This window comes from Cervus elaphus, chromosome 5 (assembly GCF_910594005.1).
Source record: "Cervus elaphus chromosome 5, mCerEla1.1, whole genome shotgun sequence".
In the NCBI taxonomy this organism is placed as follows: domain Eukaryota; kingdom Metazoa; phylum Chordata; class Mammalia; order Artiodactyla; family Cervidae; genus Cervus; species Cervus elaphus.
The window spans coordinates 116,423,594-116,438,391 of record NC_057819.1 but is presented as its reverse complement, the minus strand read 5'-3'; the positions used below and the strand labels follow the sequence as shown (position 1 = coordinate 116,438,391).

Sequence of the window (14,798 nt, the reverse complement as noted above, 5' to 3'; positions counted from 1 at the left end):
TGAGCATTCCTTTGTTAGTGTGTGAGATGAGTGCAATTGTGCGGTAGTTTGAACATTCTTTGGCATTGGCTTTCTTTGGGATTAGGATGAAAACTGACCTTTTCCAGTCTGGCCACTGCTGAGTTTTCCAAATTTGCTGGCATATTGAGTGCAGCACTTGCACAGCATCGTCTTTTAGGATTTGAAATAGCTCAACTGGAATTCCATCACCTCTACTAGCTTTGTTCGTAGTGATGCTTCCTAAGGCCCACTTGACTTTGCATTCCAGAATGTCTGGCTCTAGGTGAGTGATCATACCATTGTGATTATCTGAGTCATGAAGATCTTTTTTGTGTAGTTCTTCTGTGTATTCTTGTCACTTTTTTTTTTCCCATTTATTTTTATTAGTTGGAGGCTAATTACTTTACAATATTGTAGTGATTTTTGTCATATGTTGACATGAATCAGCCATGGATTTACATGTGTTCCCCATCCCGATCCCCCCTCCCACCTCCCTCTCCACCTGATCCCTCTGGGTCTTCCCAGTGCTCCAGGCCCAAGCACTTGTCTCATGCATCCAACCTGGGCTGATGATCTGTTTCACCCTAGATAATATACATGTTTCGATGCTGTTCTCTCGAAACCTCCCACCCTCGCCTTCTCCCACAGAGTCCAAAATTCTGTTCTGTACATCTGTGTCTCTTTTTCTGTTTTGCATATAGGGTTATCGTTACCATCTTTCTAAATTCCATATATATGTGTTGGTATACTGTATTGGTCTTTATCTTTCTGGCTTACTTCACTCTGTATAATGGGCTCCAGTTTCATCCATCTCATTAGAACTGATTCAAATGAATTCTTTTTAACGGCTGAGTAATATTCCATGGTGTATATGTACCACAGCTTCCTTATCCATTCGTCTGCTGATGGGCATCTAGGTTTCTTGTCACTTCTTAATATCTTCTGCTTCTGTTAGGTCCATACCATTTCTGTCCTTTATTGTGCCCATCTTTGCATGAAATGTTCCTTTGGTATCTTTAATTTTCTTGAAGAGATCTCTAGTCTTTCCCATTCTATTGTTTTCCTCTATTTCTTTGCATTGATCATTGGGGAAGGCTTTCTTATCTCTCCTCGCAATTCTTTGGAACTCTGCATTCAAATGGGTATATCTTTCCTTTTCTTCTTTGCTTTTCCCTTCTCTTTTCTCAGCTATTTGTAAGGCCTCCTCAGACAGCCGTTTTGCTTTTTTGCATTTCTTTTTCTTGGAGATGGTCTTGCTCCCTGTCTCCTGTACAATGTCACGAACCTCCATCCATAGTTCTTTGGGCACTCTATCAGATCTAATCCCTTGAATCTATTTCTCACTTCCGCTGTATAATCAAGGGATTTGATTTAGGTCATACCTGAATGGTCTAGTGGTTTTCCCTACTTTCTTCAATTTAAGTCTGAATTTGGCAATAAGGAATTCATGATCTGAGCCACAGTCAGCTCCCAGTCTTGTTTTTGCTGACTGTGTAGAGTTTCTCCATCTTTGGCTGCAGAGAATATAATCAGTCTGATTTTGGTATTGGCCATCTGGTGATGTCTATGTGTAGAGTTTTCTCTTGTGTTGTTGGAAGAGGCTGTACCCCCATACTGTACAGTAATCAACTACAGATGGATTAAAGATTTAAATGTAAAAAGGGAAAAACATAGAGTTTAGAAGACAGTATAGAGGATTTTCTCTTCTAGTTGTACCTAATTTATCATTTACTTATTTTTATTTCAGTGATACTTTATAATGAAAATTGTTGAGCACACAGGAAAATTGAAAGATCTATACACTGAATACTTATATACCTACCATGTATATTCTAAAATTAATATTTATAAATAAATAAAATAAAAATTAATATTTATAAATAGTTTTATTATATTTCAATGACCTCTTTAAAAACAACTGTATTGAGAATCCATGCCTTTTAAAATATCTTTTTGATTCTTCTCCCCCAAAATTGCCAATTTTTTGGTAAATGAAACTTTTGCCTTTCGGTTACTATTTCTGCCTTTTTTTTTCTTAAAGCATTATAAATTTTCTTTATTTTATAATTTCTTTCAAGTCTCTATTATCTGTAGTACTTCATAAATGTTTTTGTAATTTGCTGTTTCTAACTTTCTCACAGTGATTTGTTTCCTTGTGTAGTTTGCAGTTTTGATTGTCATCTCATTTGATACACTATCAGGAATATAAACATTTTAGAGAATGCATTTTTATTGTTTTTCAAGTAAAAGTTATCAAGTAACTAATACGTGAAATATCGAGTAGTACACAACCTCCTTAAATTTTACGTTATATTTTGAGACCCTTTCTCTCCTGACCAAGAAATTATTTCAGTTTTTTTTTTTTTTTAATTTTTTTATTAGTTGGAGGCTAATTACTTCACAACATTTCAGTGGGTTTTGTCATACATTGATATGAATCAGCCATAGATTTACACGTATTCCCCATCCCGATCCCCCCTCCCACCTCCCTCTCCACCCGATTCCTTTTGGGTCTTCCCAGTGCACCAGGCCCGAGCACTTGTCTCATGCATTATTTCACTTTTGAACTTTGTGGAGATAGAACAGGAATTACTTATTCTCATTTTATTGATCAGATTTTTTTTACTCAGAAATCTGATCAACTTTGAATTACACAGCTCCTGAAACCCTTTCTTTTTTTTTTTCCCCCTCTCCCTTTCTTGATGTTTCACTCCTTTATTTCATATTTGTTCTTCACCTTCACATGACCTTGGAACCTTGACTTTAGTAACTTAGCCACTCCTTAATTTATAGTTCTTGAACACCACAGATTGATTTTTTCCTCCTCTCAACACTTCAATTCCAGCTTCCTTTCTTCCTAATCCTTTTTGTCATGCCTGCTTACCAAGAACCTATCTCCACTCAGTACAAATACTTGCATCCTTCATTTCTACATCATTGCAGTAGTATAGTCTGGGACTAGTGCCAACTCAGTGGACTCTCAGAACTGCCAAGGAATCCTTTCATGCTTTATCTTCCTCTTAGTCTGTTCAGCTGTCATTCTCAAGCACTGATCCTCAAGCTCTCACCTTCCCTCAGCTACCCTTGTCCTTCTTGCATCTTTTCTTACTCCTAGTAGGAAGCGTAGAGACAATTTAGACTATCAAATGAGAGTGCCTTCTTCTACCTATAAATCTACCATCAAACTTTGGTCTATCTGCTCCCATCCTTAAATGTTTTTCCCTCGTTTTCATCGTTTGTCAAATGAAGTTCTTACCTACATCTGAATTCTGGATCCTAATCCTCTCTGTCTTATGAGGAAGTTTACATCTTTTTTCTTATGTTGGCAAACTTACTCATTCATTTCCTATCACCAGTAAACATACTCACACATTCTTAGGGGAAAGGGACCACTAAAACCAAAATAAACTTCACTCTATTGACTCTTAATCACTGCAGCTACTATTTTTGAAAGAATAGTCTACACTCACTGCCTTCCATTCTTTTTTTTTGTGTGTGAAAGTTGTATGTAGTTTTAAAGCCAAATAGCTTTACCACATTTTAAAGCCAAATATCTCTACTACACTTTTAATGGGGAAAAAAAATGCTGTCCTATTTTGATACCCTTAGTATCAATATTGATAAGATATTTAGCAAATATGTGTAAGATATAAAAAGCAACTATAGATACTTGTGTTTAACATTCTGCTCTATTTAAGAAAAAGGACATTATCAATAACTTTATGATCCCATCCCATTTCCTTCCTCTTCCCGAGGTAAGCACTATTCTGAATTTTGTGTTTATCATTCATTTATGTTGTTTCAGATAGATTTTTTTTGCTGCTGTTCACCCATATGTAATATATAGTTTAGTAACTTAGCATATTCCCAGTGTTGTACAACCATCACCATTAATTCTAGAACATTTACTTTACTCCCAAAAGAAACCTTGTACTCTTCAGCAGTCATTCCTCATTCTTCCCCCGACCCCACCAGTTCTCCTTCCCCTGGCAACAACTTTTTGTCACTATAGATTTGCTTATTCTGTTCATTTCATGTAAATTATTAATAAATCATTCATTATGTGGCCTTTTGTATCTGACTTCTTTTACTTAGCTTTATGTTTCCCAAGTTCATCCATGTAAATAAATAATATATATCAAAATGCCATTCCCTTTTTAATAATAATAACTATTGTGTTTAATAATATTAAATTATTAATAATTTAATAATTAAATTAATGTTTAATTTAATAATAGTAAAATGTTAAATTTAATTATGACTGAATAATATTACATTGTATGAGTATACTGCAGTTTGTTTGGTTATTCATCAATTAATGGCCATATGAGTTGTTTCCACTTTTTTGGCTATTGTGATAATGCTGCTTTGAACATCTTGTACAAGTTTTGGTGTGAATATATTTTTCAATTCTCTTTTGTGTATACCTAGGAATGAAATTGGTAGTTAAATAGTAAGTCAGTGTTTAACTTTTTAAGGAACCACCACTCTTCTACAAATGGTTGCACCATTTTGCATTCCCACCAGTACTATGTGAGAGTTACAATTTCTCTACATTCTCTTCAACACTCATTTTCTTTTTTATTATAGTCATTGTAGCAGGTATGAAGTAGCAGTACCTTCTTGTGGTTTTGGTTGAGCACCTTTTCATGTGCTTATTGACCTTTTAATGATGTTTTTTTGAGAAATGTCTATTCAGATCTTTTGTGCATTTTTTAAAAATAACACTATTTCTTAAAATTAAAAAAAATGTTTAATTTGTTTTATTTTTGGCTGTGCTGGGTCTGAGTGGGGGCTACTCTGTAGTTGCGATGGAAGGGCTTCTCATTGTGGTGGCTTCTCTTGGGGAGCACCAGCTCTAGGGTGTGTGAGCTTCAGTAGTTGTGCCACACAGGCTTAGTTGCCCGGTGGCATGTGGAATCTGCCTAGACCAGGAATCAAATCTGTGTTGCCTGCAGTGGCAAGAGGATTATTAACCACTGGACTACCAGGGAGGTCTGTCTTTTGACTGTGTTTTATTAATTGTCATTTTATTGTGTTATAAGAATTCTGGAATGAGACCTTTGTCAGATGTATGATTTGCAGGTATTTTCTTCCTTTTTTTATTGTCATTTCACTTGATAATGTCCTTTGTTGTTCATAGTTTTAAATTTTGGTGAAGTCCATTTTATCTTTGTTTCTTCCGTTGCTTGTGTTTTTGATATCATATTTAAGAACCCATTGCCTAATCCAAGGCCATGAAAAGTTACACCTATGTTTTACACCTTCGAAGAGTTTTATAGTTTTAGCTCTTACAGCTTTGGGTCTTTGGTATATTTTGAATTAATTTTTGCATGTCAAAATTAACAGGAAAGGGTCCAAATTCAGTCTTTTGCCTGTGCCTACACAGTTGTCCCAGCATTATTTGTTGAAAAGACTATTTTTTCCCCAATGAATGGCCTTGGCACCTCATCAAAAATCAGTTGACCATAAATATATGGGGTTTTTCCTCTCAATTATATTCCATTGATCTACATGCCTTTGGAGAAACACACTTATTACTGTTGCTTTGTAGCAAGTTTTGCAATTGAGAAGTGTCAGCCTTTCTGCTTTATTCATCTTTAGGATTGTTTTGGCTATTCTTGGTCCCTTGCAGTTCTGTGTGAATTTTAGAATAAGCTTGTCACTTTCTACAAAGAAGGCAGTGCAGTTCTTTCATTATTTATTTATTAAATCTTTTTACTTATTCTGTTTTTGGCTGCACCTTGCAGCATGTGGCATCTTAGTTCCCTGACCATGGATTGAACCCTGCATTGGAAGTGCAGTCTTTTTTTTTTTTTTAAATTAAAAAAAATGTATTATGTGTTTATTTATGGCTGTGCTGGGTCTTCTAGTTGCGGTGTGTGGGCTTCTCATTGTGGTGGCTTCTCTTGTTTCAGACCACGGGCTCTAGGGCGCACTGGCTCCAGTAGTTGTGGCACTGACTCATGGGCCCAGTTGCCCCATAGCATGTGGAATTTTCCTGGACCAGGGATTGAACCCATGTCCCCTGCATTGGCAGGCAGATTCTTAACTGCTGGACCATCAGAGTCTTAACCACTCGACTGCCAGGGAAATCCCCCATCTGGGATTCTGATAAGGATTATGTTGAATCTGTAGATTGGTTTGGGGAGTATTGCCATCTTGACATTGCTAAGTCTTCCAATCCATGAACACGGGATGTTTTTTCATTTATTTAGATCTTCTTTCTTTCAGTTTTTAAAAACTGAAGTATAATTGCTTTACATTCCACATGTATGCACTAATATATGGTGTTTTTCTCTTTCTGACTAACTTCAGTCAGTATGACAGACTGTAGGTCCATCCACATCTCTACAAATGACTCAATTTTGTTCTTTTTTATGGCTGAGTAATATTCACTTGTATACATGTACCACCTCTTTATCCATTCATCTATCTTTGGACATTTAGGTTGTTTCCATGTCCTGCCTGGCTTTTGTAAATAGGGCTGCAGTGAACAAGTGTCACTTTGAATTTTGGTTTTCTCAGGGTATATGCCTAGTAGTGGAATTGCTGGGTCATATGGTAGTTCTGTTTTTAGTCTTTTAAGTAACCTCCATACTCTTCTCCACAGAGGCTATATCAATTTACATTCCCACCAACATGTAATAGGGTTCCCTTTTCTCCACTCTCCAGCATTTATTGTTTGTAGATTTTTTGATGATGGTCGTTCTGACCTGTGTGAGATGATACTTCATTGTAATTTTTGTTTGTATTTGTCTAATAATTAATGATGTTGAGCATCTTTTCATGTGCCTTTTGGCCATCTGTATGTCTCCCCTGGAGAGATGTCCGTTTAGGTCTTCCACCCATTTTTTGATTGGATTGTTTGTTCGTTTTTTGATATTGAGCTCCATGAGCTGTTTGTGTATTTTGGAGATTAATCCTTTGTCTGTTGCTTCATTTGGAAATATTTTCTCCCATTCTCTGGGTTGTCTTTTTGTCTTGTTTATGATTTCCTTTGTCATGCAAAAACTTTTAAGTTTAATTAGATCCCATTTGTTTATTTTAATTTTCATTGCTTTAGGAGGTGGGTCCAAAAGGTCTTGCTGTGGTTTATGTCAAATAATGTTTTCCCTGTATTTTCCTTTAAGAGTTTTATAGTGTCTGATTTTACATTTAGGTCTTTAATCCATTTTTAGTTTATTTTTGTATAGGGTGTTAAATAGTGTTCTTATTTCATTCTTTTACCTAGAGTCGTCCAGTTTTCCCAGCACCACTTATTGAAGAGGTTGTCTTTTCTCCCTTGTATATTCTTGCCTCCTTTGTCATAGATTAGGTGACTGTAGGTGCTTGGGTTTATCTCTGGGCTTTCTATCTTGTATCATTGATCTATATTTCTGTTTTTATGCCAGTACCACAGTGTCTTGATTACTCTAGTTTTGTAGTATAGTCTGAACTCAGGGACTCTGATTCCTCCAGTTGTTTTTCTTTCTCAAGATTGCTTTGGCTGTTTGGGATCTTTTGCGTTTCCATACACATTCAATGTTTAAGTTCTCTGTTTCAGGTCCTTTGTGTTTCCATACAAATTCAATGTTTCAGTTCTATATTTCTCTTGTTAATTTAATCCTATGTATTGTGGTTTTTTGGGCTTCCCATGTAGCTCAGCTGGTAAAGAATCTGCCTGCAACGCAGGAGACCCTGGTTTGATTCCTTGCTTGGGAAGTTTCCCTGGAGAAGGGATAGGCTGCCCACTCCAGTATTCTTGGGCTTCCCTGGTGGCTAAGATGGTAAAGAATCTGCCTGCAGTGTGGGAAACCTGGGTTCAGTTCCTGGGTTGAGAAGATCCCCTGGAGGAGGGCATGGCAACCCACTCCAATATTCTTGCCTGGAGAATCCCAATGGGCAGAGGAGCCTGGTGGGCTACAGTCCATGTGGTCACAAAGAGTGGACACGACTGAGTGGCTAGGCACACACACACACATTCTAGTTTTTTATGATAGTGTTATTTTTTATGTTGATCTTGTATCCTATCTTGTATCCTACAACTTTGCTAAACTCATTTAGCAGTGAAATGGCAAAAGCAGATAACTGTCTTAGAAGGGAACAAATGTCTCTCTTCTGATTTTAGGGGGCAAGCTTTTAGTCTTTAAGTGTGATGTTAGCTGGCGTTTTTCATAGATAGCATTATCAGATTGAGGAAGTTCCCTTCTATTCATAGAGAATGCATCTTTTTTCACCCTTTTTCTGTTAACTTTTGTAATCAGTATTTAATTAGATTATTTAGGGGTGTTTTATCTAGTCAGTTTATCTTCTAATTTCTTTTTTCCTCCTAGTCTTTCTTAATTGGAATATTGAATCTAGTAATAGATAAAGTGATTTCAAGTATACTTGGATTTAAATCTGCCATCTTTTTTTGTCTTCTCTTTTTACCCACCTTCCCTTCCCCTACTTCTTTTCCTCTTTATAGCTGCATTCTTTTGTTGGTCTCAGCAAGAAATGTTGGACTGGGAGATTTCTAGCATATTGATGATGTTATTGTCATGAAAATGAATTAAATACCCAGGGAGAAAGGAAAAATACAGTATCAGAGATGAAGATTGAACTTAGCAGCAGACTAAACACAGCAGAGGATACAATCTGTAAAATTGAAAGCAAGTCAGTAGAAATTATCCAAACTGAAATTGAAAGAAAACATTAAAAAAAAAAAAACCAAACACAACAGAGTATCTAAGATCAATGGGGTAATATCCTAACAGTTTAATGCAATATTTTCAAAATCCTAATAGGAGAAAGTAGAGATAATGACTGAGAAGTTTTTTTCTTTTTTAGTGGGACATAAAATAAAAAGGTGGGACATTTTGAAAACAAATGAAATATGTGATAAAGTGATCTCAGGCCCTTGGGAAGAAGAAAATTCAAACTTCTCTGGAACAACTTAGGCCTCAAAGAACTCCTGTAAAGGGAATTTACCTGATGGTGCAGTGGCGCTTTCACTGCTATAGCCCAGATTCAGTCCCTGAATGGGGAACTAAAATCCTGCTAGTCACACACTTGAAAAAAGAACTCCTAGATAAAGCTTTCCCAAATAAGAGATCATAGTCAGATCATAAATCCAACTGAGAAACTAGACACTGTGGGCTTGAGTTAATGGAGGAAAAAAGAGAGACAAGTCAGACCTCTTAAGACTTAAGATTCTAAAATTGTAAGCACAGATTAAAGCATGTAAGACAAGCATATTTAGTATGTTTAAGAATAAATTGGGCTCTTTCAACCATCTTGGACTCTGGAGGCTTGCTGGGAATAGGACTTCTAAAACAACAAATATGTCTGGAAGGTTGTGGTCCGAGGCCATTTTTGCTGGCTATAAGCGGGATCTATGGAACCAGAGGGAACCACACAACTCTCCTGAAAATTGAAGGTGTATATGCTTGAGATGAAACTGAATTCTGTCTAGGCAAGAGATGTGCTTATGTGTGCAAAGCAAAGAACAACTCACTGACTCCTGGTGAAAAACCTAACAAAACCAGAGTAATCTGGGGAAGGATAACTCACACTCAAGGAGACATGCTTCATACCAATTCCGAAACAATCTTTCCTGCTAAGGCCATTGGATCCAGAATCAGTGTGATGCTGCTACTCTTCAAGGATTTAAACTTACTGAAAAATAAATAAACTATGGATTTGTTTAAAAAAAATTTTTTTTAAGGAATTGAGATTATGAATAAGGAAGGGCACAAGACTTATGGGGAAGATTTAATAGCATTTTGCACAAAGTTGAATTTTGAATTGTAACACATCTGAAGAATGTAGCAAAAAGTGGAAAGAGGGAGGGCAAGAAAAAAGAGAAATGGAAAATACACGAAAAAAATGAGTTACATGGTAAAGAATGTAAAACTAATGTGTTTAACTCTATCTAGAGTTCCAGAATGAAAGAAAAATGGCAGAGGCAGTGTTCAAAGAAGAGATCCCAGAATTGGATGAAAGACACAACTTACATATTCAGGAAGCCTAATGAATCTCTCGAGCAAGATACAAAGGAAGTGTACACATAGACACATCCTGGTAAAACTGTACAATATCAAATAAAAGACAATCTTTGAAGAACTGTTATGAGGAAATCAGAATACGGTGTCAGTTCTGTTATTGATGCAATCTAATGGAATGTTGAATATGCTCAGAACAACCATCAACCTGTAATTGTACACCCAGCAAAAATATCTTTAAGAATAAAGATTAAAAATAAATTTTCAGATTAAAAAAATCCATTTGCCAGCAAAAGACTCATCTAAAAGAAATTTCAAAGAAATTACTTAGGGAAGAAGGAATGTGGTTCCCACTGAAAGACTTGAGATACAATAAGGAATCTCTTGTAATCAATATGCTTTTGCAGCCACCATTGCTAGAAGATGGATTCCACTTGGCACTTCTTTTTGTACGGCTCACTTTTGAATCAAAGTCTCATGAAAATACATTTCACAGGAAGAGATGGTAGATCATATATCTGCACCTTAGTTTTCAGGAAAATTGGGCATCATAATGTGCCACATATTCATTTTTCAATCTTAACTAGTCTGTCCAAACTAGTTCAGTACTGGCCTTCCACAAAATACAGCAACCTTTTCTTGCTTACTAATTAAGTAGCTCAACTTGAGAAGTGGTAGAGAGATGTTAGATGATAGAGACGCTTTGAAAGTGTCCAAAAGATACTAAACCAAATAAAAAACCGATTGTAGAACCTTTGCAATGAGATTTATCTTTAGGTCTGTTAACTAGAAGGAGCTGCTCATGAGAGTAATGGCACCTACTCTGCTATAAAAGGCTAGCAAAGCAATCATGTATCACTCCTTTCCGCTTCTCACCCTTCTGTGTTGTTCAGTTCAGTTCAGTTCAGTCACTCAGTCGTGTCCGACTCTTTGCGACCCCATGAATCGCAGCACGCCAGGCCTCCCTGTCCATCACCAACTCCCAGAGCTTACTCAAACTCATGTGCATCGAGTTGGTGATGCCATCCAGCCATCTCCTCCTCTGTCGTCCCCTTCTCCTCTTGCCCCCATTCCCTCCCAGCATCAGGGTCTTTTTCAGTGAGTCAACTCTTTGTATGAGGTGGCCAAACTATTGGAGTTTCAGCTTCAGCATCAGTCCTTCCAATGAACACCCAGGACTGATCTCCTCTAGGATGGACTGGGTGGATCTCCTTGCAGTCCAAGGGGCTCTCAAAAGAGTCTTCTCCAACACCACAGTTCAAAAGCATCAATTCTTCGGCACTCAGCTTTCTTCACAGTCCCAACTCTCACATCCATACATGACCACTGGAAAAACCATAGCCTTGACTAGACGGACCTTTGTTGGCAAAGTAATGTCTCTGCTTTTCAATATGCTGTCTAGGTTGGTCATAACTTTTCCTTCCAAGGAGTAAGCGTCTTTTAATTTCATGGCTTGCAATCACCATCTGCAGTGATATTTGGAGCCCCAAAAAATAAAGTCTGACACTGCTTCCACTGTTTGCCCATCTATTTGCCATGAAGTGATGGGACGAGATGCCATGATCTTAGTTTTCTGAATGTTGAGCTTTAAGCCAACTTTTTCACTGTCCTCTTTCACTTTCATCAAGAGGCTTTTTAGTTCCTCTTCACTTTCTGCCATAAGGGTGGTGTCATCTGCATATCTGAGGTTATTGATATTTCTCCCGGCCATCTTGACTCCAGCTTATGCTTCTTCCAACCCAGCGTTTCTCATGATGTACTCTGCATATAAGTTAAATAAGCAGGGTGACAATATACAGCCTTGACATACTCCTTTTCCTATTTGGAACCAGTCTGTTGGTCCATGTCCAGTTCTAACTGTTGCTTCCTGACCTGCATATAGGTTTCTCAAGAGGCAGGTCAGGTGGTCTGGTATTCCCATCTCTTTAAGAATTTTCCACAGTTTATTGTGATCCACACAGTCAAAGGCTTTGGCATAGTCAATAAAGCAGAAGTAGATGTTTCTCTGGAACTCTCTTGCTTTTTCGATGATCCAACAGATGTTGGCACTTTGATCTCTGGTTCCTCTGCCCTTTCTAACTCCAGCTTGAACATCTGGCAGTTCATGGTTCACGTACTGTTGAAGCCTGGCTTGGAGGATGTTGAGCATTACTTTGTTAGTGTGTGGTGCTGCTGCTGCTGCTAAGTCACTTCTGTCATGTGTGTGAGATGAGTGCAGTAGAATTGTGCAGTACTCAGATGAGTACTGAGAATTGTGCAGTAGTTTGAACGTTCTTTGGCATTGCCTTTCTTTGGGATTAGGATGAAAACTGACCTTTTCCAGTCCTGTGGCCACTGCTGAGTTTTCCAAACTTTCTGGCATATTGAGTTGCAGCAGTTCCACAGCATGATATTTCTATTTGTTACAGTCTACTAAATCAATGTCATGACCTACTAGTGGGTCACAACATATGATTTCGAAAATTCTGCTTTAGGAAGGTCCTTTTTAATGAATCTGTTGGTAAATTCTCTTTTTATCTAGAAATGCCTTTATTTCATCATTTCTCAACCAATTTTCTTTTGGTATACAATTAAAAATGTTTTCTCTCACACTGAAGCATACTGTTTTCTATCTTTTTTTTTTTTAATTGCTTTTGAATCTGCTATCAGTCTGATTATGGGTGATCCTTAATTTTTTTCTGAGTAGTTTTATGATTTCATTGTCTTTGATCCCATAACTTAGAGTTTCACTAGCGAGTATTAGGTGCTGCTTTTTCATTTAACCTGTGTGGTGTACCTTGTGCTTCATGTACCTGTGACATCCTGTCTTCTGTCCCTTCTGAGAAGTGTTCAGCCGTCGTATCAGTTGAGATATGGTTCACCTGCCATGAAACTCATCCTTTTAAATTGTACAGTTCAGTGGTTTTTAGTATATTCCACAAGGTCATGCAGCTATTGCTGCAGTCTAATTCCAGAACATTTTCACCACCCCTGCTACATCTAATTTGAGCTGTTTCTTGACTCTCTTTTAGACCATCCCCTAAATAGTTAATTCATTAAAAAACTTTTTACAATTAGGTTTTTCAGTTGTAAAAATCTCATTTGGTTCTTTCTGCAATTTGCATAGTTTTTTGGTCTTGTTTTGTTTTTTGGTCTTGTTTTGTTTTTTATAATAGTGTTTTATGTTTCCTCATATTTGTAATTCCACTTTATATTTTAAACATTTTATAGTTACTTTATATTCTATAATAGAATATCCCAAAATCTGAGTTCTTGGGGGCTTAAATCTGTTACTTATTTTTTGTGACTCTTGCTTGTGATAGATTTATTTCCTTTTATGTGTGTAGTAATCTTTGATTATAACTCCTGTTTTGCTGATCCTAATCTAGGGAAAAATTGGGGACCAAAATTGAAGATGCTTTCTGAGAACATTTTTTATCCCTTCTGCCAAGACCCAGAGACGCCGAAGTTTCCAGCCCACTTCCAGGTTCTTTTTCTTGTTAGTGAGGCTTCTCAGGTTTAGCTGCACCACTTTGCTCAAACCTTAAGCCACATTGTCACCCGTATGTCCTAAGGCAAGCCCTTGCCCATCACAGCTCTAATTTCAGTTTCAGGTCATAGCTGATTTTTAAATTTTGTTTTGTTTTTTTTTCTTCTTTGATTGTCCCTCTGGGGATTTACTTTTCTTTCTATGGTTCCTGCAATACAGTGAAAATTGTGTTTTATAATATCTGGTTGGTTGAGGGGCTTTTAGCCAGGGATAGGAGTAGGGGATGCCACAGTATCTAATCCACCAGACTGCCAAAAGCGAAGGTGAAATTAAGGTCTTTCAACTTTTATTTGAAGATAGCTCTTAGTATAACCACACACTAATTACCCCACCAAATTGCTACTTGTGTTCTATCTGACTTTAACTGGTACCATTAAATGTTATGAAAAGCCCTTTTTCTCTCTTCCAATAAGACTGCTTTTTTATAACATTCACCAAGTTCATTTTTTTTTGTTTGTTTGTTTTATTTTGTGGTTCCTGTAGGATTATGTTGACAAAGAGAAGGCCATTGCCAAAGCGTTGGAAGACCTTAGAGCCAACTTTTACTGTGAACTCTGTGATAAGCAGTATCAGAAACACCAGGAATTTGACAACCATATCAACTCCTATGATCATGCACACAAGCAGGTGAGGAATAGTTATGAGTATACGCCCCAAAACTTGTTGACTGTGGTTTCTTGTATCTGCCTGTCTTTATCTGAGATTGTCTGACTGACTTGAATTTTTTTCAGTGACAGGAGTCCTGACATAGACCTCATCCTTCTAAGATTGTAGAGTGAAGAATTGTGAGCTTCATGCACAAAATTTTTGGCTTTGAATGGTTTCTAAATTTGCATTTAGTTTGATAATTCAGCTAAGGATCACTGGGAGATTTGTTTCCCTTTCACCCTGTTCCTAAATTTGTTAAACTTTGAACAGTTATCTCAGGCTTTGGTCATTTCATCTTCTGTTATCTAAGAATTCATGCTGTGTTGGGTATTTCCTATCAGTAAGTCATTTTGTTACTTGGTATACCTTGTAAGATAGATAAATCTTGAGAAGGGAAATAAAGTTAGATGCTATTGTAATTTTAACAAAAAATTCTGATGCTGCATGTTGAAGAGCTTGCTGAAAAATGAATTACACCTTCTTAATGGCCTTTTTTTCTTTCTTCCCATTCATTGATTTAGAAAAGTAAATTGTTCCTAACTAGTTACCAGCATAAAGAAGGTGCAATAATTTCCTTGGGGGATTTTAGAAAGAGGAAATGAATCTTTAAACATACTGTAGGACAATTCTGGCTTATTAAAGAATTTTGAGACATT

General features: G+C 37.0%; 1 protein-coding gene across 8 annotated transcripts in view; it reads left to right on the top strand.

The window, feature by feature from the left end:
- Window positions 1–14,798, top strand: part of GPATCH8 (G-patch domain containing 8) — a 90,432-nt gene that overhangs the window by 54,192 nt on the left and 21,442 nt on the right. For all 8 annotated transcript variants that reach the window (XM_043904830.1, XM_043904831.1, XM_043904832.1 and 5 more), the window contains one exon: window positions 13,978–14,121. In XM_043904830.1, coding sequence (XP_043760765.1) covers window positions 13,978–14,121 — 144 coding nt within the window. The remainder of the gene's footprint in view (window positions 1–13,977; window positions 14,122–14,798) is intronic.